General features: G+C 48.5%; 1 protein-coding gene across 6 annotated transcripts in view; it reads right to left on the bottom strand.

Annotated features, from left to right (window-relative positions):
• The window catches only part of LOC146808458 (transient receptor potential cation channel subfamily M member 2-like), a 729321-nt gene that overhangs the window by 578888 nt on the left and 122926 nt on the right, over positions 1 to 27507 (bottom strand). For all 6 annotated transcript variants that reach the window (XM_085623568.1, XM_085623566.1, XM_085623567.1 and 3 more), the window contains exons 5-8: positions 22707 to 22887; positions 21287 to 21456; positions 14130 to 14310; positions 12445 to 12506 (exon numbers count right to left, since the gene is read on the bottom strand). In XM_085623568.1, coding sequence (XP_085479694.1) covers positions 12445 to 12506; positions 14130 to 14310; positions 21287 to 21456; positions 22707 to 22887 — 594 coding nt within the window. The remainder of the gene's footprint in view (positions 1 to 12444; positions 12507 to 14129; positions 14311 to 21286; positions 21457 to 22706; positions 22888 to 27507) is intronic.

The following is a 27507-nucleotide window of genomic DNA, read 5'->3' as shown; positions in this document are numbered from 1 at the left end:
CCATTTACCACAACAACTTGCGTTACGACATGCAAGACATTTATAGAGGAGATGGTGTGCACTTCAATGATGAAGGGAACAGAGTCTTCCTCTTGAACCTTAGACTCTGCATCGGTACTTACTTGTAGGTACCACTAAAAAATCACTTCATAAACACAACGGCTCTTTTTAGAGCCCCCTAATATCTAAACACTTAAATCTGCATTTCATTTCTTGTTTTATTTATTTTTTCTACCGTACGCGTACGGTGAGCTTACCGTACGCGTACCCCGCGATTTTTTTAAAAATTAATAAATGTTTTTTTTTTACTTTTCTGTCCTTCTTTGACCCCCTTTCAAATGTTAGGGGGTCTGTAACTCTCTTCCTTGCCCCCTTTTCAAGTTATCTCCCTTTTTTTTTCTGACTGAACCACACGAAATGGCGGCCGCCGCTTCCTGGTTTCCACCGATTCGAATGTTTACTAAGATCTATCAGCCAATCAGATTCGCGCTCGCGCACGTTACCGTACGCGTACGGTAAGCGCACCGTAAGCGCACCGTAAGCTGGCTCAGATATATATATTGATTTAAATGCTATTTTCTCAGAATCTACTGAACAGATTTACACCAAACCTACAAAAGGCACTTCCTTGACTTGAGGACTACCTCTCTGCCAAATTTCATTAAATTCTGTTCAGCCGTTCGGGCTGTAGCTCTGTCTAAAGGTCCTATGGAAAAATGCATGGGAAAAACGCGTTTTGGGACCCCCTTTTATCTCAGCCCCCGCTTGACGAATCCCCCCGAGACTTTCAGGGTAGGAGCGGAGCTCAATGCCCCACCTATTTTTCGCGAGGATTCGTCGACCGGCGCCAAAGTTATTCAAAATAGAATGTTGCGGATTTCCTATGGTAAGAGGGTCCTAACTATAACTACCTACTGGCGACCGCCAGTAGGTAATATATATATATATATATATATATTCACTAAAAAAACATAGGTTTCACACATGTTATAGTTAGGAATTAGCATTTCAAAAACCTTGCAAATTCACTTAAAAACCATAGGTTTCACACACGTTATAGTTAGGATTTAGCATTTAAAAAACCTTGCAAATTAACTTAAAAAACCATAGGTTTCACACATGTTATAGTTAGCTGGACATTTCACTCGTAAAAAACCAATGAAATTCCCCCGTTATAGTTAGTTCAGGTAACTATAACTCACGCGACCGCAATCCACTGCTGATGACGTCAGATATTACATGACTCGACTGACACATGTTATAGTTAGCTGGACATTTCACTCGTAAAAAACCAATGAAATTCCCCCGTTATAGTTAGTTCAGGTAACTATAACTCACGCGACCGCAAATCCACTGCTGATGACGTCAGATATTACATTACTCTATTTAGACACTTATTTACCCGTTTATTCTTCCATTAACCTTTAGCTATACATATATAACAAATATTTATTTTACAGAAAGACACATATGTCATCAGTGATGTAATATCTGACGTCATCAGCAGTGGATTGCGGTTGCGTGAGTTATAGTTACCTGAACTAACTATAACGGGGGAATTTCATTGGTTTTTTACGAGTGAAATGTCCAGCTAACTATAACATGTGTCAGTCGAGTCCCCCAAAAAATAAAAAACAAAAAATAAGGGGGCAGGGTACAATTGCCCTACCCCACTAGCCCTGGTCCTGGGCTCCCACCAGCCCAGAAAGCATTTTTTTAATCACAATTTGCAGCAAAATCACAAAAATGTCCGAATTTGCAGCAAAAATTTATAAAAAACCAAGTGGTGTCTCCCAAGCTTGTTTTCAAAGGAAGCACCTGGGTGGGTCAGGTCCCAGAGGCAGGTGTAGTTTAGAAAAAAATATAAGGGGGCGCACATGGCCCCCCTCCTAGGGCTTATTTATGACCTGGGGACCACTACCTCTCCAGGGCTCATGTGAATTACAATTGGAGGGGACCTCCTGGACCCCCCAGGCCTTGTGGACCACCACCTCCCAGGTGCTATATAAAAATAAACGTTGGCAACCTGGATTCCCAGTGGGGACCACCACTTCTGTGGGGCTACAGTAAATATTAAAGAGGGGATCCAGGCATATCCCCAGGAAGGATGACCACCTTCCTGGGGCTAAGTGTATTTTTGAAAAAGAGGGAGGGGGGCCACCACCTCTACAGGGGAGGCACTAGAATAACAAAGGAGAGGGGGACCCTCCTGTAGCCATATATACGGCTCTAGGGTCTGGCACCCCCCAGGGCTGGCTCCTACCTTTTCCTGAGGTGCTGACCCTTGGGAGATAGGTGTTTGCTTTTGCTTTTGCTTTTGTTGCGGATTTCCTATGGAAAATAGGTCCCAACTATAACTATCTACTGGCGACCGCCAGTAGATAATATATATATATATTCAAAGATTTTTCCTCATTGTGAGAAGCACTCCCAGAAAGTAAGCAGACACAGGAGCAGATTTGTTTAAAAAACACACTGTCCAGCAGTTTAAGGCGACGCGTTTCGGGCTTGCGCCCTTCATGAAGCCAACTGCAACACAGGACGGTCAAACATTTCTGCCAGCATTTTTTATTCATTTATACAAGTCACGCCCCAAGTGGGCCGGCAAATCTCCTTGCCTGCACAAAGCATGATGGGAATGGTAGTTCCTTACCCCAGTGGGTCTGTTTGTTGCCATCACTAGTTTTCAAAGTTCTTTAATGGTGCTTAAAAACAAGGAAACATATATGTGTGTGTATATATTATCTACTGGCGGTCGCCAGTAGATAGTTATAGTTAGGACCGTGTTTCCATAGGAAATCCGCAACATTCTATTTGGAATAACTTTGGCGCCGACTGACGAATCCTCGCGAAATTTTCAAAATAGGTGGGGCGCTCCGCTCCGCTCCTTCCCTGAAAGTCTCGGGGGGATTCGTCAAGCGGGGGCTGAGAAAAAGGGGGGTCCCAAAACGCGTTTTCCCCATGCATATTTCCATAGGAACCTTTAGTCCAAGCTACAGCCCGAACGGCTGAACAGAATTACTTGAAATTTGGCAGAGAGGTAGTCCTCAGGTCAGGGATGTGCCTTTTGCAGGTCTGGTGTAAATCTGTTCAGTATTTCCTGAGAAAATAGCATTTAAAAGCATATATATATATCTATAGGCGCGCACCGTGCGCGCACGGTGCGAGCACCCTGCCGTGCGCGAGCGCGCTTCTGATTGGTTGTTAGATCTTAGTAAACATTAGAATCGGTCGAAACCAGGAAGTGTCGGCCGCCATTTTGTCTCTCGCAGTCTGAGGGGGTGAAAAACAAAGGTGGAGAACGTGAAAAGGGGGCAAGGTGCACAGTTCCTGACCCCCTAGCCTTTGTCAGGGGGTCCCAGAAGGACCCCCAAGGGCCAAAATATGTTTTATTTTTTTTACGAAAAATCGCGGAGTGCGCGCAGCATGCGCGCACGGTAGAAACGGAAAAATTCTGCGAACTGCGTAACGTGGGCGCGCGGTGCGCGAGATGCGCACCGAGCACCCCCAGCGCGCGCACGGTGCGCACGCACGGTGCGCGCGCGGTGAAAAACCTTAAAAAATAAAAAAATAATAAATACATAACTTAGCATTTAAAAAAACGTACACATTCACTGAAAAAACCATAGGTTTCACACACGTTATGGTTAGGAATTAGCATTTAAAAAACCTTGCAAATTCACTTAAAAAACCATAGGTTTCACACATGTTATAGTTAGCTGGACATTTCACTCGTGAAAAACCATTGAAATTCCCCCGTTATAGTTAGTGCAGGCAACTATAACTCACGCGACCGCAATCCTCTGCTGATGACGTCAGATATTACATCACTGATGACATATGTGTCTTTCTGAAAAAAAAATATTTGTAATATATGTATAGCTAAAAATTAATGGAAGAAGACATGGGTAAATAAGTGTCTAAATACAGTGATGTAATATATGAAGTCATCAGCAGAGGATTGCGGTCGCGTGAGTTATAGTTGCCTGCACTAACTATAACGGGGGAATTTCAATGGTTTTTCACGAGTGAAATGTCCAGCTAACTATAACATGTGTGAAACCTATGGTTTTTTAAGTGAATATATATATATGTGTGTGTGTGTGTGTGCGTGTGTGGGTGTGTGTGGGTGTGTGCGTGAGTGTGTGTATGTATATAAATATTCGAGATTATCTGACAGGTTAATCTAACTCATAACACTCTCTTATACTTTGAGTATCTCAGTGGAGGTCGTGGGAAACACCTGCCAGTTCTGCTATTCTTTTAAAATGCTGTCTCCAATTTTTGAAGCTTAAGTGATCTACTGTAAATACCAATAAATTAGAGGTAACAGAATAAAAAGGAGCCAGAGGTTAGGATTACGCCCATGATTTGTATCATCATAGATGAAGGTTTGATTAAGTTCTGAAGATTGTGCAATTTCCATATGCATATACCTGTACAAGATCCAGTTGAGTATGCAAATTCCGGGTGCACCTTAATACCTCAAAACAGATAGCCATATCTCCCTTCTAGATAGTGTAAAACACCCACTACACATACCCCCCTCCTACAAAACAATGAGTGGCATGGATTATCTTTAGTCTTTGGTCACTTATTTATTTAGAAATCTGTTTATTGAGTTTTAAATGTTATACAACACATCGTGAAGCAGAATAATGCGCAGCTACATTTGACTTATATTGAAATATTCATACTGGCATACAAATAACTATAAGAATGGGTGCATTTCTCGGTTCCTTATCACAATGAAGGCCTCCGCGGCAGCAACTTCAACTATTAAACCGCCATACATCTTAAAGCCTTATCCTGTCAGGGTGACCCTAAGGTAAAACATATTACTGTTGCACCCACTTTCCCCTGGTGTTTCTCCATAAACAGATAACCAATTCTTTTGTCAATAACAAAGACTACACAGTAGGGTAACCATTGCCCCTGCGAACCAACAACGATGACAACAGCAGCAGTGCCCCGGTACTTGTCTAAGAATTAACTTCCCAACGCCCCCTGGGCTACCTCCTCTCAAGCCCAGCACACCCTGTTCAAGACAGTGTACGGACTGTGCTGTGTGTGTTCACCTCACCACTCCGAATAAAGCTACGTTGTCTGGCGCTATGGCACTCTGCCGGACAGGTCAGCTCCCCACCACCCAGGACGGCTCCCTCAGCATGTCCCTCACCAACCTCCATGGCAGTCGCTCCCGACCGCAGCATGGACTGCAACAACGCCTCCCACTGGGCCGCTATGGGTGTCATCCCAAGCCCCAATGTTTCCTCCCTCCGGAGAGCCACTCCCTCCGCCTTTGCCCATACCGCCTTTGCCCATACCAGGAAGGAGCCGCGCCATGCCCTTGTGTGTGGAGGGGTATCCGCCTTCCAGCGTTTAGTAAGAAGCCGCTTCGCCACCACAAGCCCCAGGTCTATGAATCTAGAGGTGACTTTTACGGAAGGTGTTCTGTGGAAAAGGTGCAGTAAATAGGCTGACCACTCGTATGGAATGGCACGGCCTGTGCACTCGTGGAGCGCCTCCTGTATTGTCTGCCAGTAGGCGCTCAACACAGAGCAGCTCCACAACACATGGATCAGGTCAGCATCCGGTTCCACACAGCGGGGGCAGCATGCATCCGTGCGATGAAAGTACCTGTTAATAGAGGCAGGCGTGAGGTATGCTCTGTGTAAGATGAAGAACTGTATTTGGTGAAAGCGCATGTTCCTGGGAACTCTCCTCGGGCCCTGCAGTACCCCGTCCCACTCTTTGTCAGTCATGGGACGATCCAGATCCACCTCCCACTTACCACGTAATGGCGCCAAACTCACCGCCGTGTGCTTGCGCAGAGACGCCGCAAACCATTTAACCAGGTGTCTCCTACGCCCCATAACATGTAGGTATTGTACCATTAAATGTTGTTCTGGCTCCTCCCTTAGGTCTCCCCTATAGTCTGCCAGCATCGCCACCAGAGCCCGGTGGCAGAGAAAATGGCCCGAAGCCAGTCCCGTCTCCTCCGCCAGGGCGGTAAATGAAAGAAGGGTCCATCTCGGTAGAGGCCCCCTAACGTGTGGACGTCGGCCGTGTGCCTGTCCTCCAGCTCCAACGCACTAAGCACCCCCTGCCCACTAGGGGAGCCCTCGAGTGGTATAGACGGGACATAAGGGATCCTACATTGGGTGAGACGGAGACACCGACGATAGCATTTATAGGCCGCCACTAGTAACAACGGTGCAGGCCTCGCCACCCCCGCAGCCGAATGAAAGAGCCCAAGAAGGTCGGCCAATGAAAGGGGGGGGGTCACTGCAGTCGCGGTGTCTTTGCGGCCTCTGTCTGCCAGCCAGCGAGATATCCACTGAAGCTGCGCCGCTAGGTAGTAGTGTTCGAAACACGGCATTGCGAGTCCCCCCTGGCCCGCGGGGAGGCATAGTTTGGACAATGCGACCCTGTGTCGCGTGGCACCCCACAGGAAGTCCCGAAGGGACCGTGTCAATCCCGTGAAGAAAGACGTCGGGACATAAACAGGCAGGTTGACGAAATAGTACCGGAGACGGGGCAAGACCACCATCTTAACCAATGCTATTCGGCCGGTGACCAAGAGAGGGAGTGTACTCCAGAACTTCATCTGAGCCTGGACTGCAGATACAGCTCTTCCCAGGTTGCCCTCCAGAAGATCCGCCGGCTGGTGGTAGATCTGGATACCCAGATAGCGAAAGGTGTCCGGCCGCCAATGCACCTGCACACCCCCAAGGCGATAGTTGGGATCCCGGGTGTCAGCCCCGAACGCATAGAGGCAGGACTTAGTAGCATTCACCCGAAGTCCCGAGAGGGCCTCGAACTAAAGCAGGATGCGCTCCAGAGCAACAGGGACGCGAGACATGTCCCTGACAAAGACCAACAGGTTGTCCGCATAGAGGGACACTTGGTGAGTCGCGTCGCCCAGCGGAATGCCGTCATCCAGCCCCCTACGAAGTGTAGCCGCCAGTTGCTCCATCGCGAGCGCAAACAGGAGAGGAGAAAGCGGACACCCCTGCCTGGTGCCGCGGCCAATAGGGATGGCATCCGATATGTATGGCCCAGTTCTCACTCTCACTGTGCGATCCTTGTATAGAAAGGCTGCAAGCTGAAGGAAGCCAAGATCCAACCCGAAGTGTGACAAAGCCGCCACCAAGTATCCCCACTCCAGACTGTCAAAGGCCTTTTCAAGGTCTAAAACCAGGCAGCCTGCCCTGGGCCACTGCTGGACACTGTCTGTCACCACACGGAAAAACCGCCGCAGGTTAAGCGAAGTGCTACGCTTAGGTACAAAGCCGTTTTGGTCTGCCTGCACCAGCGCCGGTACCACCGGCGCTAGGCGCTCCGCTAACACCTTCGCCAGGATTTTATAGTCCGTGTTAAGTAGGGCGAGGGGGCGGTAAGACCCCAGTTGAGTGAGATCCCGCCCGGGCTTGAGCAGGGAAACCAGATAGGCCTCTCGCATTGACCTGGGCAAGGCACGTTCCTCAAGAGCGGTCAGATAAAGAGTGTGAAGTTTGGGGATCAGCGTTTTCCTGTAAGTTTTATAATACTCCGCCAGCAGCCCGTCGGGACCCGGCGCCTTCCCAGCGGCCAGAGAGGTAACCGCATCCCTGATCTCGTCCGCAGTGAGGGGGCTCTCAAGTAACTCCTGGTGCACATCCGGAACCGTGGGCAGGCCAGCAGCCCCCAAAAACCGGTCTAGGTTGTGTGCCTGCCGGCACCCCGTCGACCGATACAGAGATGCGTAATGCGCCGTCATCACCTGGTGGATCTCCCACTGCGTGTACACTAACGATCCGTCAGACCCACGTATAGCGCTGATTGGGGTGTGAGCAGCCTCCCGTCCGAGCAGCCAGGCCAGCAGTCTTCCCGCCCTATCTGATGTGGCATGAACTCGGGCCGAATGTGCCGCATGGTTGTGGCAACGCAGGCGTTCCAACAGTTCGGCGTGGCGCGCCCGAAGTCTTAGCAGTTGGTCTGAGTCCTGACCACCACCCTCCCGAGCCGCTCGCACGAAATTAGGCGAGATTCTAAGGCAGCAAGTGACATCATGAGTTGCTTGCGGATGTTCCACGTCACGCCCAAGCAATGTCCCCTGATGCAGGCCTTGTGGGCGTCCCACCCTATCAGTTCGCTGCTCGTGGTGCCCTCGTTGAGGTCGAAAAACTGCTCTATCGCGGTGCCTAAAGAGGCGCGGACTTCCATATCCTCCAGAGCCACCGACTGGAGGCGCCACATAGGAACCGAGGGACGGTCAGGGCTCCACCGAAGACACAACCTAAGGGGGTTGTGATCCGAGTACGTCCGACCAAGATATTCAGCCTGATCTAACAGGGGAAGTAATGGATAGGAGCTCAGCACCCTATCAAGACGCACATGGAGGTCGTGTACTGTCGAATAATATGAGTAGACACGGTCTTCAGGGTGTAAATTGCGCCACACATCAAGTAGAACCCAGCGCGGCATCCAGTCTGTCAACGCCTGCGTGCTCGAGCCTACCTGTGTACCACGGAGGGGCGGGAAAGACCGATCTAGGTGCAAGTCTAGGACCGAGTTGAAATCCCCGCCTAGTAGCCAAGGGAGACCCGCGTACGGCGCCAACACCGTAGACAAACAGGCAAGGAATGATGGTTGCTCAACATTCGGGGCGTACAGTGAACCTAGCAATACACGCTGCCCATTAAGTCACCCGTGCACTAATGTGTATCTCCCGGCCGAATCGACCAGCACCTCCATACACGTGAACGGGATGCCCGCCCGCACCCAGACCAATGTACCGAACACCTGTCCCCTCCAGCGTGCGCGCAACCGATTTATTTCTACCTGAGTCATGTGAGTCTCCTGAAGTAGAGCTATGGCCGCCTTGTGTCTCTGCAGATAAGCAAAAACGGAGTATCTACGCGCTGGCGTGTGCATGCCTCAGACATTCCATGTGATTATATTGGTGGTGGCCATTTGGAACAATCGTATGGTGGATAGGTGGCGGGGCCGGGGTACACCCAGCCAGCGTGGGGCACAGGATCCCTATAAGTCAATCCGGAGCACTGCATTAAAAAACAACAACAAAACAAAGAAAAACTCACGTGAGGCCAAGCACGCAAACTTAACAACAAGGCCGATATAACTGTCAGGGCAAACGCTTATGATGAATAACTAAGCCAAAGAAATGGCTAACGGGGTTTTTTTACCTGGCTTTGGCTGCCGCAAGCTGCTCCTCCGCCGTGGTGCCTTCGCGTGCGCATTGCGGATGTCTCCCATGACCGGGCACGGGCCGGCATCGGCGGGGGGTTTAACCTCTACTACCTGCGCCTCCAGCTGCAGATACCACTTGGTATGCCATCCCTCCCTCCCGGGGGGCCCCCCCTCGGAACTCGCAACCCCCCTCCCCCTCACAGCTGCCAGTCAGACACCTCCCCACCCTCACACAGCGCCTCTCACTCGTCTCGTCGTCTGTCTCTCAAAGACGTGCCTGGCAGTGGGTACTATCTCAACAACGTTCCCAGCTCACATGATCTGTTCAGAGGTCTGGGGGGTCACCAGTGGCATCAACTGGTCTTCAGAGAGCATGGTGGATGGAGAAGACGAGCCGCTGGTCTCAGGATCGCTATGTCTGTGAGCGTCCGCCTCAGGAGATCCGAGTGTTGCCACAGCCGCCAGCGCTCCCTGGCGCTCCAGACATATCCGCTCCGGGCTAGGAGTCACCCCCAGGCCCATTCCCACATCTCTACGGGACCCTCTCCCCCTCTTTCGCCAGGGCCTCTTCCCTCGGTGATTGCCAGACTCCAAATCCGGCGGTCTCTGCCCATCACTTCGCCCGGTCTCCTCCAGCCAGTCCCAAACCTCTGACGGGGCATCGAAGAAGCGGGTCCCCTCCTTTGTGACCACTCTGAGGCGCGACGGAAACAGCAGGGAGTATGAGATCTCCAGGTCCCGCAGGCGGCGCTTCACCGCCAGGTAGTTGCTGCGACGCTTTTGAACCCCTGCCGTGTAGTCCGGGAAGAACAGCACCTGTCCACTTCCTACTTGAATTGTGCCCATCTTCCTGGTTTCACGGAGCACCACATCTCTGTCCCGATAGTTAAGGAGTTTAAACAAGAAGGGACGGGGTCGGGCCCCCGGCCTGGGCCGATGCGCTGGGACCCTGTGGGCCGGCTCCACCACAAACTGCGAAGAAAGCAGCTCGGGGTGAGTAGGTTTTGAAGCCATCCCCCGACGTATTGCTCCGGCTGTCGTCCCCCTTCGCCTTGCGGCAGATCCACCACCCTGATATTACTGCGCCGGGAGCGCCCTTCGGCATCCTCGGCCCGATCCTCCAGCGTGTGGACGCGGTCTATTAAGTCCTGCAGGGTGGCAGTGTGGTTGTTCACAACTGGCTGGACGTCTTGGAGGGTCTGGCGCTGTTGAGCCACCACGTCCGCCAGCTTGCGGTGGTCCGCATGAAGGAGGGTGAAGTCTACTGTGACCTTGTCGATGCATGACTCTAGGGAGGCTTTCGTCTGCTCCAGCGTGGAGCCAATCCGCTCCGCTGCAGCGAGCACCGTGTCCAACTTCGCCACCAGCACCGCCGTCTGAGGCTCAACGTACTCTTCGCGGTTCTGCGCCATGTGGCCCGAGCCCGTAGTCAGCATCCGGCTTTCCCTTGGCGTGTTCCGTAGCAAGCCCATGACCAACTGTTGAGCTGTAGGCATCTAGCGGGACCGTGTCGCCAGGTGGGCTGTCCGGGTCCAACACCGCGATTCACCACCACAGAAGGGGACCGACACCGCAGGATTCCTGCACTGCCGGGAGAGTGCGGAGCAGAGAGGGAAAGCCAAAGCCCTCCCTGCGGAGTCCGCCGTCACACTCCAGGAGACGCCAGCTCCCCGCTACTTGCCGATGCCACTGGACCACATCAGCTGTCGCATGCCAATCTTCCGCTATGCCCGGATTTCTTTTCGGCCTCCCCTCTGCCGCCTAGGCATCGGTATCTGTACTCCTCAGTGGCTGCTCCTGCGCTCACGCCCTCTTCTAGGCTGCCGTCGCTGTATCGGTGTCGACACACCCCAACCGGCTTCCCGGCGCGAGCTATGCCAAGGCCTCACGCGAAATGGCCGCCGTCTCCATGTCACATGGCGCCTAACCGCGTGTAGGGGGGTTATTGCGGCGCCGCCACTACTCCTCGGCACCAGTGGTGAGCGATCGAGATCCAGGCGCTCCCCCGTGTCACCGCCAACCAGGCACCCTCTCCTCCGCCACTGCTCCTTGCCTTGTCCAGCTCCAGTGCAGCTACCGACCACCCATCAGGCTTCCGGGCCTCTGACCCCGGCATCGGCACAACATGTCACTGCACAATCCGCCCCTGCAAGAGCCATCCCCGTCTCCAGCGCCAGGTCTCCCACTCCACAACTGCACGTGGGGGGAATCCACTTCAGTGCTTCAGCCGCCTCACCACCTCTTTACTGTTCCGCGGGGTCCCCCAGAGGGGTTCACTTCTCGGCGCTCTGCCCGGTCACTCACCAAGTCACTCCTGGCACCCAGACCGAGTCTCAGCAACGCCTCGAGGGTCCGCAAGATGGTCCACGTCGCAAGGCCGTCCGCCCCGCAATGCCTCCAGCAGGCCACTGTCACCTCCGCTCCTCTGCCGTTGGCCGGGCTGTTCTTCGGGGGACTCACGACGCCTGCATAGCCCCAGCCACGCGTCTCATGGCCAGCCCCACTTCCGCCGCTGTCTCCGGTCCAGGGCACCACACATCCATGTGTCAGCGGCGCCCGGCCTCCTCCCGTACCGGCGCTGCAGTCACCGCGGCCCGGGCCCTCGTGGCGAGCCTCGGGTTAAATTTACTGGAGCGGCCGGCCGCGGTACACGCCCACCGCGCTTCGTCTGCCAGCCGCGAATTCCATGTAGTGATGCCCGGGCTCTGCGGCAGTCGCGCCCGCCAGCGCTCGCACCGTGATGTCGGGGGGGGGGGGGCCTTAACTTCACCCCTGCCAGTGCCCAGAGTCCGCGAGGAGCCCAGCCGGGAGAAAGTGCCAGGATAGCGGCACCGATCGGCTGGAGCTTTACTCGCTTGCGGCCATCTTGTCAGCGCACTTAGCCACGCCCCCCTAGTCTTTGGTCACTTATGGGGTTGATGTAGTACCTTAATAGCCTGAATCCAGGCAGCCGGGGCACTAAGAACTGTGGCTAAGTCAAAGGGGAGACCACTCATGGAACACCACAAAAATCTATCATACACACACAGGCCGGAAACCACTCTCTTGCGATGCTCTGATTATAACAATAGGGTATAGTGAACGGACTACCACGTAATGTGAAACCATGACCCAACACCAAGCAACAGCTTTGTTCTTCAAAGAGGTGTTACCAGTAGATCAATGTCCTGACTGGCAATGCCTTCCCTGAAGACTGCATTATCTTTGCACATCATTGTTGTGCACACAGCACCCCCCTGTGATACTTACATCAAGGGAGCCTGGTCCACCCTCCAACACTACGCACACAATGGGGATCTTGATGGCTGCCCCTAGTACACAAAAACGATGTGTTACAATATGAAACAAGCAGGCATTCATACAATAAAAACACATTGTGACAGTATGAAACACAAAGCTTGCCTGTTCAGGAAACATATTACCACAGCATGAAACACAGACCTGTCTTACAACAGAAAAAGACATTGGTGGTGAGCAAAACACAGAGCTACTCTTAAAGCAGAAAATCAAATTGTTAGGAGCATAGGACAAAAAGCCACCACTGCAACAGAACAACACAATATTGTAATATTAAATGCAAAGCCACTCATAAAAATATTTTCATGGAATAATTCCCCAGCCATCAAAACAACACACAATTTCAAAATGATATGAAATACGTTACAGTATGAAACACAAACCCACATTTAGAAATGTAGGTGACTTCCAGGACCGTAGCGCCACTGTAGTGTCTTGACACAGATGTGACAAATATATATCTTCCAACCCCTGGACAGAGTTCCAAGATCACACCATTATCAGGGCATAGAACACACCAGTAGCAGGGCATAGCACACTCTGCCAGCCATCTAGAGACAGGTGCAGTGAGCTACAAACCCACCTTCTACTAACAGTAGGGACATTCTTTGAGCAGCTGACTTATTCCATCCTCTGTGAGAACACAGAACTCCCTTACAAGTCACAGACAGCAGATCTACTCCTCACTTGCCAAAGTCAGTACAGTTATACCTCATTTGCCACAGATAACAGGCAGAGTTATTTCTCACCTTTGGGAGATCAGTTACTCGCTCAGCTGATACATATTTCAGTGTACGCAGCAACCCTAATTCTCAACTGTTTCAGACAGCAGAGCAGCCTCTTACCCGTTGGACCCAGCAGAGTTATCCTGTATAGATACAAAGCAACAGAGCTCTCCTGTGCTCCACTAAGCTATCCTTGGTTATCTGCATACCTGTTTATCTATCTACATGTATGTTCTGTCTGTCTACACCCATCTATTTATCCCATGGAGCCTGGAACTTGGAGCTTTGAAGGAAAAGGACTCCTGAATGACATGGAACTGGAAAACATGGGAGAAGGGAAGACATATTTGCTTACTTACAGTCCTGATTCTGTATCATAAAAACCTTAATTGAATTCATAAACATGGAAATCCTGGGTAGTGTAAGGTCGAGCAGGTTTCAAAAGAATGTGTAGGAAGGTGCCCTTTTCGACCTGGTCACCCCCACTTTTTTCGTGGTATTTGATGTGATTTCAAGTGTAAGTGCACTGGGTTCCTGCTAACCTGGGCCCCAGTGCCAGATCCCTTTCCCAAAACTGTACAATTGTTTCCCCCAATTAGCAATACCTTTAGTAACCTTCTGAAATTCCATTGTAAATAGTACCCCTGGTACCCAGAGCCTGAAGTACCAAAAAGGGTCTCTTAGGACGGCTGCACAAATTTTGCCACCCTAAGGACCCCCTCACCAAGTGCATGCAAACAGACAAACATGAAAACAAGAAGCACACACAGTTTATATCCATCAAAGCATTCTAAACAAAACATATAATAAACACGAAAGAATTCTTGTCTTGTCTTGTGTCGTCATATTTTATTACCTTTGTTAAGCCTTATTTTGACCCCCTAGAAATAACCCTTACATCAGCAACCTCACCTCCTTTCTCAACGGTTTGCTCTGAGATGAACTTTTCCAGTTTGGTCCTCAAGGGAATCTCGACTCCGTACCTCCCCTGTGTCCCATCATCCACCAGGATGAAATGAGAGTGGTTGTTATCCAGACAGCAGAGGCTTCCTTGGTTGTCCACATCCAAATAGTACTCTGCTGGGAGACCACCCTTAAAGCAAAGAAATTTAGAAATGGGTACTTCTGATGGTGGGGGGGGTCAGAAAACAATTCCAAGAGTACATTTTAAAATGGTGCCTCAACAGGGGCAGAAATATAACTTTAGACAGATGCAAGAAATCTTGGGTTCAATTTCAAGAAATGTAAATAGCTCAATGAAACTGTGAGGTCAGTTTGTCTGTGGCCTGCACAACTTAAGGAGAGGTAGGCAATTCTTGGGAAAATCTTGGCTCTGTCCCTGTAAAAACACAGAAACAAGAACTTTTTCATGTGTTAAGGACTTCTCTTTAGGCCTTAGCTTTTAGGGGCTAGGAAGGTGTGGCAGTCAATGCCTATTCTTGAAGGTTGGTTTGGGCTTAGAATATCTAGTTCAGGCAGCACAAGTATCTACCATAAATAGACTGTTCAAGCAGTGTTATTTTATTCACTAAATAAAAAGGAATAAGACTTTTATTAAATGAAGGAACCATGCCGTAACTTTAAAGAGCCTTAGATATTGAGTTACTTTGGGTTTTTACAGTAAATATAGTTTGATCAAGTTCTATGCTACGCAGACGGGAAATGAATGCGTGAGGAGATATGGGTTACAATTTTCACAATTTCCCTTGGATTCACCCAGGCACAAAGTCACTTTATCTAACTGTATGGGTAGGTGTACATCATACTGCTCATCGTCTAGTTCAAGAGTTTGAAGGTTTGTAGGAGTGAGAGGTCACTGTGGTGGTTGTGATCAGTTATGTGTGCATATGCATGGGAACTACACATAGCAGCACACTGCTATACTCGGGTCTTCAACAATTTAAGTGTTTGACCTCCAGCTGATTGGGCTGTACTGGACTGCAGAGGTTAGAAAATGCAAATAAGTAAGTACAGGTGTGCTGGGCTCATTTCAAATCCGGGCTGTTCAAGGGGAGTGGTGTCTTTTTTTCAGCTTGTGGTTCTTGCTTCGGGGATGCCGGCTCTCAGGTAGTTTTGTGTTGGTTCTCAGGAACTCACATCGATAGCACGTCACTAGTGTCAAGCCACTCACTAGGTCACAGGCAGCCGGACATCTCATGGTGTGCAAGTGCTCAACATAGTGATGAGCCACATCACACGTTGCTTTCGCACAGTCACACACCAGCTACATGGGCTTACGGAAGTGACAGGCCACTTCATGAGTGGTGGTCACCAGGTCAAGCCATTGCCTCCTGTCTGCATGGACTGTTCAGGTGTTCAGCTATAAGTTGGGCATTGTTTCTGGTTTTGTTTGGATTTATCAGCACTAAACACCTCAGGAGCAGCACACACACCCAGGCTCTAGAAGTGCAGAGCAGATTATAAGTTTACCAGGAAATCCTTCCAAGCCAGGTTCAGTAGTAAGGAGCCTCTTCATAGTCCTAGAAGTTTGGTTCAAACGGATTTAGAGCTCTGCACACTGGCACAGGCATTTCACCATCTTAAAAGACCAGCAGAGCATGGTTTGTGTGATTGTTTGCAGTAATGCAGACAGCAACTAGTGGGTAGACTTAGGAAATATAAGCTTTTCATCAATCACTGGCTAGCGACCACTGTAAGAAAAGCTTCTAACCTGTAGCTCCTCAGACTACATCTGGAATTAGTGAAGATCAGAAAAAGAGTTTCCTGCTATGTGTCTGCTTTAGAGTAGGACTGCACACTTTGCTTGCTACATATGCCTATGTGTGCCTAAGGAAGAAAAATGATTCTCACGTCTTAGACTAGCCGCCTCTTCAGTGACAAGAGAAAGCATCCTCTCTGGAGCAGACTTTACTGCAGCCTTTGGTGGAACAAGTGGTCATGTTTGCATCCCACATTAATCTGTGATCGCAGATTCTGGGAACCATCCCTAGCAAGGTGGGGGCTTGAGAGGTGACCAGGAGGGACACATAGAAATATTTGACGTAAGCATTTTTCAAATTTTGTATGAATGAGACACAGTGCAAGGATGTATGAAAAGGAAACATTCTCAGGATCACATTTTACAGGTTATTGCTACTGGAGGTTTTCTGTGCGAAGTTTGTGTGTACTGTGGAACAGCTGAATGAAGTATTTGACCTTGTGGAACCCTTGTCGGCAACTTCATCCTTACCATAGTGGAAGATTTAAAGTTCCACAAAAGGACTTAGTCCAGAGGTAAAACTAAAGTGTGTGGAAAGAAAATAAAGTGATCCCAGTGAGGAGATGTTGGCGTCTATGTTTTTCAAATGTGGCCTGTTCTGACCTTTTGACACCAAAACTCAAGGACTGAGAGCCTTCGAAAATCCAGTATCTAGCTTCCTGTAGATCTCTCCAGCTACAGAGTGCTGCCTTACAAGCGGATTTGGACTTCACCGCGACAGGCTATCACGCTCATACAGAGGATTCAGCGCCCTGGTTGATGCAGCTGTTCTTCTAAGCCAAAGACAAGGGTGTTAAGAATCTGTGTGAAGGAATGATGAGAGGTGAAGGTCCCTAAATTGCTAACTAAGCTGAAAGGAAGGACTCAATGCTCCAGAAGAGGAACCACTGCAGACATAAATTTGTAATCCTATAAAGAAATTCCCTTTGTATTTTATAAAAGTTTTAATAAGAAATACTTTTGTGTTACGTAAAAGTGCTGCCATGAGGGTGCCCTCAAGGCAAAAAAATAGGAATGCTGTCAATGTCAGGACTTGAACGGCAGAGTCTGATGTCAATCTGCTTCAAAGCCCAGGGTGTAACATCGATCAGAAGCAAACTCCAAAGGGAAGGGGGAATGGGGATGAGAGAGAAAAGAGCCCGCTAGAGCGCACAGATTCATCTGGTGTAAGTTTCTTAAAGTTCAGGGGACTCGCAGCAGTATTTATACAGGCTAACATCAAGCTTTTACTATAAATGTGAGAAACAAACAATAACTAAAGTTCACAGTCAGAAGCAATGCAAAAACAAATGTGGTTTTTGTTTTTATGTTTACTTGCTTCAGAATGGCTGGCTGCCATTAATCTAAGCCAATATGAAGGAAGAAGGGACAAAGCACCTTAAACTGAGCTAAATCATAATTTAGAATCATGTCAAAGTCCAGGTCAAAAGTCAGGGAATTGAGAGAACCAAATTATGAGTAAAAAATAAATGCGACAGTCGGGTAATACTAAAGCCAATTAACTATAGTGTTAGCGAAGGAGCCAGTTCCGCACAGAAAGTCAGGCAACTTGCCCAGGCAAATGAACAGTTTATGAAACAATGTTGCCACTCAAGACCTTGAAGCCCCACCCCCATGAATGTCCAGTCACCATAGGCCAGTCCGCCACAGTCTTACAAGGATCTAATGCAGCTTCCGTTGAGTCTTTTCCCCAGCAAGTCCCCACCTCTTCACACTGTGTGTATTCCATTGCTCCAAAAATACAAAATGGCTGCCTAGGTTCCTGACCATTAAAATCAAGCAGTTTTCCTTGGTTTATAGCACTTCCTAGCAGAACATCAATGTCCCCCAGTAGTGCTGAATGCTAGCTGGCCTTCAGTCTTGTTTTCATTCTAAGAGCCTACGTGGAGATCGCCCCACTAACGCTTAAAATATACCTCCAAAATTCACTCTCAATGCAGGCGAATTCACAAGACCATTGGAAACCAACCCGCAATCCAGTAACTCAGCACTAAGACAAGTCTTGCTTCTGTAGGATTTCACTAGTGCTGGAAGTCAGAGCCCACCTTGGATAGCAATAGAGGGTCTCATTCAAATTCATCATTAGTTTTGGGGAACCAGATGGCCTTCACAAATGACAGACGTAATACCTTCTCGTTGCACATTACAACGAATAATTATATTTTAATGTTACTCATACTTTTTCTTGAAATATTGATTTTTTTCCCAAATGATGTGTTAAAGTGATTTGAACAATGCATTGTAGAATGGCTGTTAACTGAGTATTGTTCATGTGCTTAGTGCACAGTGGAGGCCACGGTCCCATGATCAGCTTAAAGGAACGTTCCACAGGACAGCCGCCCAACTTTGGAGGCACACAGCCTGCACTCCCAGCTCCGATATGAGATCACTACTAGAAGGTATGGTCAGGGTAGTGGCTAAAATGCTTCCGCACCCTGCCCCAGGTACACAGAGTAGCAGTTCAGAGAAAGTACCTGGTATGATATGTCTGAGGCATAAAAAAGCTCTAAACGTGGCTATATTGCTTTAGAGCATCAGCCCTTCAACTCTGTTAAAAACAGAAGCATTGGTAAACGAACATCGTAGCAGTACCGATTTGCAGTGTACGGCCTGTAAGGTCAAGGGTTTTGGGTTGGCCTCCTTCAGCGTTTGCTTTTAGACACTGTCAATCAGACACTGCAAAGTGTGGCTCCTCCTCACTGTTAATCAAAGTGTGGCTCATCCTCACTGTTAATCAAAGTGTGGCTCATCCTCACTGTTAATCAAAGTGTGGCTCATCCTCACTGTTAATCAAAGTGTGGCTCATCCTCACTGTCAATCAAAGTGTGGCTCATCCTCACTGTTAATCAAAGTGTGGCACCTCCTCACTGTCAATCAAAGTGTGGCTCATCCTCACTGTTAATCAATGTGTGGCTCCTCCTCACTGTCAATCAAAGTGTGGCTCCTCCTCACTGTCAATCAAAGTGTGGCACCTCCTCACTGTTAATCAAAGTGTGGCTCCTCCTCACTGTCAATCAAAGTGTGGCTCCTCCTCACTGTCAATCAAAGTGTGGCTCCTCCTCACTGTTAATCAAAGTGTGGCTCCTCCTCACTGTTAATCAAAGTGTGGCTCCTCCTCACTGTCAAAGTGTAGCTCATCCTCACTGTCAATCAAAGTGTGGCTCCTCCTCACTGTCAATCAAAGTGTGGCTCCTCCTCACTGTTAATCAAAGTGTGGCTCCTCCTCACTGTTAATCAAAGTGTGGCTCCTCCTCACTGTCAATCAAAGTGTGGATCCTCCTCACTGTCAATCAAAGTGTGGCTCCTCCTCACTGTCAATCAAAGTGTGGCTCATCCTCACTGTTAATCAAAGTGTGCCTCCTCCTCACTGTCAATCAAAGTGTGGCTCCTCCTCACTGTCAATCAAAGTGTGGCTCCTCCTCACTGTTCATCAAAGTGTGGCTCATCCTCACTGTTAATCAAAGTGTGGCTCCTCCTCACTGTTAATCAAAGTGTGGTTCCTCCTCACTGTCAATCAAACTGTGGCTCCTGCTCACTGTCAATCAAACTGTGGCTCCTCCTCACTGTCAATCAAAGTGTGGCTCATCCTCACTGTTAATCAAAGTGTGGCTCCTCCTCACTGTCAATCAAAGTGTGGCTCATCCTCACTGTTAATCAAAGTGTGGCTCATCCTCACTGTTAATCAAAGTGTGACTCATCCTCACTGTTACTCAAAGTGTGGCTCCTCCTCACTGTTAATCAAAGTGTGGCTCATCCTCACTGTCAATCAAAGTGTGGCTCATCCTCACTGTTAATCAAAGTGTGGCTCCTCCTCACTGTTAATCAAAGTGTGGCACATCCTCACTTTCAATCAAAGTGTGACTCCTTCTCACTGTTAATCAAAGTGTAGCTCCTCCTCACTGTCAATCAAACTGTGGCTCATCCTCACTGTTAATCAAAGTGTGGCTCCTCCTCACTGTTAATCAAAGTGTGGCTCCTCCTCACTTTCAATCAAAGTGTGGCTCCTCCTCGAGATGCATTTCTCTTACCTTCATGCTGATTGGTGTATCATTGTGCCCTCTAGAAGGTGCTCTCTTGAAATCCTGACTGAACTATTTTATATCTGAATTCAAGCCTCTTATTATGTTATCCCACGTAACCCTTTTTTCATACCTCCATAGTGCGCTCAGTCATGCAATGGTGGGGACTACCCTTTGAAACTGCCCGGTCCCCCTCCCCAATAATGCAACAGGCTTCACTTCTTGGATTTGGACGTAGTAAATTTACTACACATCAAACAAGGTGGCTACACTACCACTGCAGAAGATTAACATTGCACCATGCAGAATATAGCAAATACACCACATGAAAAGAATAATCAAAATTACACATATCTCATTTACTCCCACTTTGGGGGCAGCATAGTACGGAAGGACCTGATGACATAAAGTTAGACATCAAAGATCTGTAAAACATCCCGAGACGGCATAGCACATTGGTGCCACCAAGGCATCCTGTGATTCTTGGTAATGAATGCCACACATAATCTCTGGGGCACCTGAGGTAGAACTAGAAGTGTAAGACCGCCAGTAGGTCATCCCCCTCCCAACCATCCTCACCACAAAGAGGCTCCTCCAAAAGGAGGCAGCCTAGTGCCCACAAGAAACTCACTGCCAATATTTGGCTGCAATCGACCACAGGGCAGAGATGTCACTGGCGCAATCCTTTACATGAGGGACCAGATTCATTTTTAGGCACAAGGAGATTGAGTGATTTTCCTGAATTAATTGATACAGAGCTCAAACCTGGGACTCCAAAGTCAGAAGCCTTGGCCATTGGTCAACATCCTTCACATTACTAAGGCCATGCCCCAGGGGACCAAAATACATAGGACAGTGCATCCCCCCCAAGTAGCCAGGAACATCAAAGTGAGCTATAACTAGCTCATGCTTGCACATCTTCCACAATACTAAGTGCCTTGCCCTGGAGGCCATGATACATAGGGCAGGGCAGCCAATGTATTAAAATCTTAACATGTAGCAAGGGATCATTAAGTTAACTATAAACAATGATCTTAGATACCATTCAAGAATCTTCTTGCCAGCATACCAGGTTACTTATGGTAACATTTTCTTTATGAAAATCCAAAATATCCAACTCCCACTGTCCACATGTCATCCATGATATCTTCTCATTCAAACATGTCCTCACCAGGGACGTTTGCACAGTAACAGAGTGCACCTAACCTCCTAAAACCTCTCACATTGCCCTCCATAGAGTTCTTCTGGACATCTGCCCTTCCTGTTTGCATTTCACAGTCCTGTGCATCACATGCATCCCTTGACCTTTCTCCAGAGTTGCCTTCACTCACCGCCTTGCTGATCAGGCTGGCCCGGTTGTAGACAATGCCCCAGGTGGCAATGCCAATTGTGACAATTTCACTGTCGCCATAGCTGCTGCCGCTCATGCCAAAATCCCGCACGGCTTCACCAACAAGCTTCATCACACCAGCATGGCAGCCACCAGTGATGATCCAGGCTCCTACGGTGGTAGACAAACTCAAAGTTAAGTTGGGAATGCTGATATTAGTTCCAAAATCGAATTCATTAATGTTTGTCTCAAAGACGTGTGATGGGATCCGAGGGGGTGACTAGTAGTGATGAAAGGACAGACAAGGAATCTCAAACTTATAAGTAGATATCTAAATACATATACCAATTAATACACAACCTTTGCATTTGATGGGTGCCAATTTATGTTTCTCACTTGTACATATGGGATGGAAGAACAATTAGCCTGGGTGATGAAACTTGCAGTACCCTTTTCGGGCCCTAGGTGGACCCTGGCCCCAACAGGACTCTGTAGGGGAGACTGGGGAACTCGTGCAGCCTTTTACAAGATTGTTTGGGAAAGCAACACCAGTGACATCATCAGAGGACAATTATGTCCTACTGTAGAAATGGAAATTAACAGAAGAAACTATTATCACAGGTGAAGAAGGAAAATCACAACTGGACATTAGGTTTCTGCTGGGCCAGATGAACAGGCAAGATGCATAACCAGGACTAACTCCTTCACGTGGACAGTAACTGTCTCTCAGGAGTTTGGGATGCAAATCTCAATGTATCGCTTAAAAAATAAATTTATGAAAACAAAAAACATTTCTAACTAAAGAAAAGGGTTAAAATCATGGACATCATTTAGGGGCTTTCCCCTGCTTTTGCAACCCCTGGCCTCAGAGGGGCAAAAATCAGTGCCTAGAACACAAGGGCAGCTTTGTCCAATGGACACTGGTTTGAGCTCCACTTGCCCGCTTTCTGTCAATTTGTTTATTATACAAATAGTGAATAATATTATTTACTATTAGTGAAATAAACAAAATGGAGTACATTAGCTGGAATATGACCCTATCTGGAATTTAGGGAAAGAAAAAATGCTGTTAAATGTATGTTGATACATGCTTGCAAGTGAGTGAGTGTTTATGTGTGTGAGAGTGCGTGAATGTGTTAGTAGTGTAAGCATGTACGTGTGAGTCAAAGTAAAGGTCAAATGGCATTCGATGCACTTCCACTACCCCATGCATTTTAGTGTGTTGACGTTCATTGTTAAAGTGCACCCAAACTTTGCGTATGCCAGCTGGAAGAAAGGAGATGTCTAACAGCACCAAAGGGGAGATAGCATCTGGTGCACGCAGCAATTCTTAAGAATGTTGGTCTGAATTCATCTCAATAGACTGAACCCATGGTCCTCAGGTTCTCTTTATTGATGTGCGTTGAGATGTCCCTCCTCACCTGTGCTCTGAGCTGCTTTGATGAGCCCCTTGCTAAAGAGGTTCTTCAGCCGAGGATTCATGCTGAAATTCTTGGCTCCACCGGTCACAGTGATCAGCAGGTTGGGCACGCTGAGCTGCCACTGGTCGGTCATCATTTCGTAGAGGACTTTGGATGAGGTGTTGTTAGAGGCGCGCACATACTGTGGAGAAAGCACCAGATGAAAAAATGATTGAGATACAGAAGATTACAACAAACATCTAGACCATGTTCTCATAAAACCTTAGTTTTTATCTACAGCAATTGTGCTGTAGGACATTTGCAGCAGAACCATAGAGATGTACTAAGACATTATGGACCAAGACCATGCAGGACACAGCGCGCTACTCACCGTTGGAGCGCTGGGGGGGGGGGGGGGGGGTGCAGCTCCGGATCAGTCGAAAGGCCAGGTCTTGAGGTTCTTCCTGAAGGTGTGCAGAGATAGGGAGCGTCTGATGTTGACTGGGAGCTCGTTCCAGGTGTTTGCTGTGACGTAGGAGAAGTCTCTTCTGCCTGCTCTGGTTCTGCGGATGCGTGGGGTCTCTGCCAGTGCGAGGTTGGCAGAGCGGAGGTTCCTTTTGGGTACGTGGAAGGAGACTCTTTCGTTGAGGTATTTAGGTTCGATGTTGTGGAGGGATTTGTAGGCATGGGTGAGGAGCTTGAAGGTTACTCTCTTCTTGATGGGGAGCCAGTGGTGGTCTCATAGGTGCGGGGTCATGTGCTCGTGTTGTGGGGTTCCGAGGACGAGTCTGGCTGCGGTGTTCTGGATGGTTTGGAGCTTGTGTAGAACTGCTTTGTTGATTCCGGCGTAGAGAGCATTACCATAGTCCAGTATGCTAGTTACGAGTGCGTGGGTGACGGTCTTTCTGCATTTGTGGGGGATCCACTTGAAGGTGTTGCGGAGGATGCGGAGGGAGTTGAAGTAGGTTGAGGAGACAGCGTTGATCTGGCAGGTCATGGTGAGGGAGGAGTCTAGAATGATGCAGAGATTCCGGGCGTGGTCGGTCGGGGTGGGTGGGTTTCCGAGGGCAGGGGGGTCACCAGGAGCTGTCCCACACTGTGGGGGAGGGACCAATAACGAGGACCTCGGTCTTCTCTGAGTTCCGTTTTAGGCAGCTGTTGCTCATCCAGGCTGCGACGTTTTTAATTCCTTCTTGAAAGCTGAGTCTGGTGTCTTCGGGGTTCTTCGTGAGTGAGAGAATGAGCTGGGTGTCATCTGCTCAGCCCATGCTGTCTGACGATGGCGGCCAGGGGGGCCATGTAGATGTTGGAAAGCGTGGGCCTGAGCGAGGAATCTTGGGGTACTCCACAGTTGATCTCTGTAGGTTCGGAGACAAAGGGAGGGAGTCTGGTCCTTTGGGTCCTGCTGGAAAGGAGCGGATCCAGTCGAGGGCGGTTCCTCGTATACCGACGTTGTGGAGTCTGGCTGCGAGTGTGCAGTGTGAGATGGTGTCGAAGGAGGTGGAGAGGCCTAGTAGGATGAGGGCCGCAATGTGGCCCTGGTCGAGGAGCATGCAGAGGTCATCAGTGGTGGCAAGGAGGGCAGTCTCGGTGCTGTGGTTGCTGCGAAATCCAGATTGTGAGGAGTCGAGGATGGCGTTCTCTTCGATGAAGGTGGTCAGCTGGGCATTGATGAATCTCTCGGTGACTCTGGCTGCGAAGGGAAGGAGAGAGATGGACCGGTAGTTTTTCAGGTCTGTCGGGTCAGCCAAGGGTTTCTTGAGGAGGGGCTTGACTTCTGCCCGCTTCCAGTCATTGGGGAAGATGCCAGATTTGAGGGAGGCGTTAATGGTCCTGCCTAGTTCGGGAGCTATGGCGGTGGCGGCTCTGTGGTAGATGTGCGGTAGGCAGGAGTCCGTGGGGGCTCCTGAGTGGGTGTTCTTCATGGTCTTGGTGGTGTCTTCAGTGGTAGCAGGTTTCCAGGAGTTGATGGTCGGCCGGTTGTCGGTGGTGGAGAGGGGGGTGGTGTCAGGAGTCTGTTCGCTGAATTTGTCGTAGAGGGCCTTGATTTTCAGGTGGAAGTAGGAGCTGAGCTTGTTTCAAAGTAACTGGGATGGAGTGACAACCGTGGCTTCGCGGGGGGGGGTTTGGTGAACGGCTGTATGAAGATGAAGAGTTCTTTTGCGTTACTTGTATGCATGATCACAGTATCTCAAAAGCTGACAGGCTCATGTAGTACTTCGAATTAGAATGAAAAAATTAAAAAGATTTGCATTGTGCAAATAAAAAAAAAAGGTTTTCATTTGTTTGATACCATATTGACACATTGTACGTATGTAACAGGCATTTGATCTAATTGCTGACTACATATTAGCCCTCAGGTTTTATATTCTGAGCATGGCCATTACATAGTACATCTGGGGACTGCACTGCTGAAAATCTACACCAACAATACCGTGGCATATTCATATTGAGGACAGAATATCTAGTGACTAAGTATCGAAATGTAAGTGCATATAGGAAAGTATAGATTTTCTATTCCTAATTTCATAGCTACGTCCCTTGAAGATGTATGTACCAAGAAGGTACATTTATGTGAAGCTAGGGATAGAAAATCAGGACTTACTTATCTGTCAATATTTTATTTTGATATCCTGTCCTCAATATTCTGTCCCATTGATATAGTTGGTTTGATATTTATGGGGCACACCAGATCTGGGCCATCTTCAAATTCAGCTGCCTTGATTATAAAGACATTATGAGCAGCACCCCTCCCTAGCTGTCTGCCAACGTGACCATACTGGTGGCTTTTGGCACAACCACAGCCAGGACACAAACACACTGGAGATGAAGACGTGTGTAGGAGGCAGGCTTAGTATATGGTGCACAGTTATGTAAGTGAAGTACCTTGTACTAACCCAGACAACCCTTATGGTGATTTTAGTGGTCTTAGACAACCATAGAAAGCTCTCTAAGTGGTAGCTGTGGAGTGAAGCCTTCAGGCTTACCCAGGAGGACTGGTAAGCAGCTTGTTTTACTTGATCTAATCATATAGTGTAGATTAAATGAAAAAAGAACCACACAGTGTATTTATAAAAATATGTCTATTTATTATTCAACACTCACTAACACATTGGTATATCTACTACGCGGAGATATCAACACAAATACACACAATACTTCAATTGTAAACAGGTAAGTAAGCACAATACACAGTGGTCACCAGGGGAGACCAAACCATATAGTAAGAAAGTGGAATGTGAACTGCGACCAAAGTCAGGACTTGGACCAGGAGACTCAGAAGAGCTGGGGACGCAAGGAACCACACAAGGTAAGTACCCAGGAACACCACGGAGGCTGTGTGTAGAGTGGAAGTCAATGGGAAAGTCGTGGTTGCAGTTTTGGAGAAGAAGGACCCTTACCAGTGGACCCTGAAGAAACTCTGTAGAAGATAGAAGGTTGGAGTCACTCCATCCATGGATACCCCAGGAACCAGGATACCTACACCAGGGAAGCCGGTAGCAAAGGTGCGAAGTGACTCAGAAACTGCCGTAGACCACAATGTAGGATTTCAGAATAGATGCCGCTGGGAAAGACTGTGCAAAAGTCCAGTGGAAGCCATGGGTCCTTTGCACCTCAATTCGGACCACATTTCAGTAGGTGTGTGTGAATATATATCTGGACTAAATTAATCCACTGTCGCACATAACTAGATGTACCCTTGCATCTTGTGCATTTGTGTTGTATTTCTCATTTTTAAGTATATCTTACTGGGACCTAAAATTCAGGAGCGGCCAGTGCGGGTAAGAGTGGGGGTGGGGTGCAATGGGGACTCGACAGACGACGAGGGAAAAATAAATAAATAAATATTTTGGCCGCTCCTGCTCGAATTTAATGGAAAACTATTGCATACAATAAGTAGGAACGGACTAGGGCAATTGGTTTGTAGCATTGTTTTGCTATATGTAGGATATGCCAGCCTCACAGCATGGTAATTGATTTTTATTTATTTTTATTTCTCAGATGCTAATTAGTTGTTTTTCGATGGCTACCCACTGGTGCCCAATAAGGACAGTATCTTTAAAAAAGGAGCAACGTTGAGTCAGACTAGCTACGTGGTCTTCAGCAATGTATCTGACTCATATTGTTAACGCCCTTGTTTTCAAAGTAGTCCCTGTCTGAGCGCCAAACCATGACCAATCAGCATTGCAGCATTGCAGCATTGTGATTGGCTCAAAGGAGCTGTGTGCCTGGGTGCTTCCTGCCGCTAGCCGGGACTGTACAGGAAGAAGGTAGAGGACGGGCATGGAGGAGAGGTGGCGGCAGGCAGTTCCAGGTAAGTACCTTTTTTTTCATTCCTCCAAACTCCTCCCCCCCACCGCCCCACTACCCCTGTACAGTAGCAGACCCTACTTTTTTCTGGGAGTTTGAACGAAATTTTGATTTCAAAAGTAGGTGAAACTTGAATATAAAACGTATTTGTCAGTCCTGCTTGCTCCCTTTGTGCATGGACGTATGTTGTTTAATGTTGTGTGTGCTTTGTTGTTTTATGGTTTGAATACATACCATTCCTAACTCTTCTCAGACGCCAGCTGCCTAGGTAGTGCCCTACCTTAAACCTAAGGTCTGCCACTCACTGTCTCCTTTAATAGAGGGCATAAATCAGTTTGAAAGGCCCTCCCCTCTAGTAACTTCCACTGCTCTGCCACATCTAGGCCTTTAAAGCTGTCTTAGTGGATAATAAAAATAACATGCTCACCCAGCAATAACAAACAGGTTCGGTCCCTCCATATGAGGAGGTCGGTTGCGGTCCTTGGCTCAGGTCGGTCGGTGTTTGCGAGTA

This window comes from Triturus cristatus, chromosome 8 (assembly GCF_964204655.1).
Source record: "Triturus cristatus chromosome 8, aTriCri1.1, whole genome shotgun sequence".
NCBI classification, from domain to species: Eukaryota; Metazoa; Chordata; class Amphibia; order Caudata; family Salamandridae; genus Triturus; species Triturus cristatus.
The sequence above is the reverse complement of the archived record's forward strand: the minus strand, read 5'-3'. Positions and strand labels throughout refer to the sequence as shown.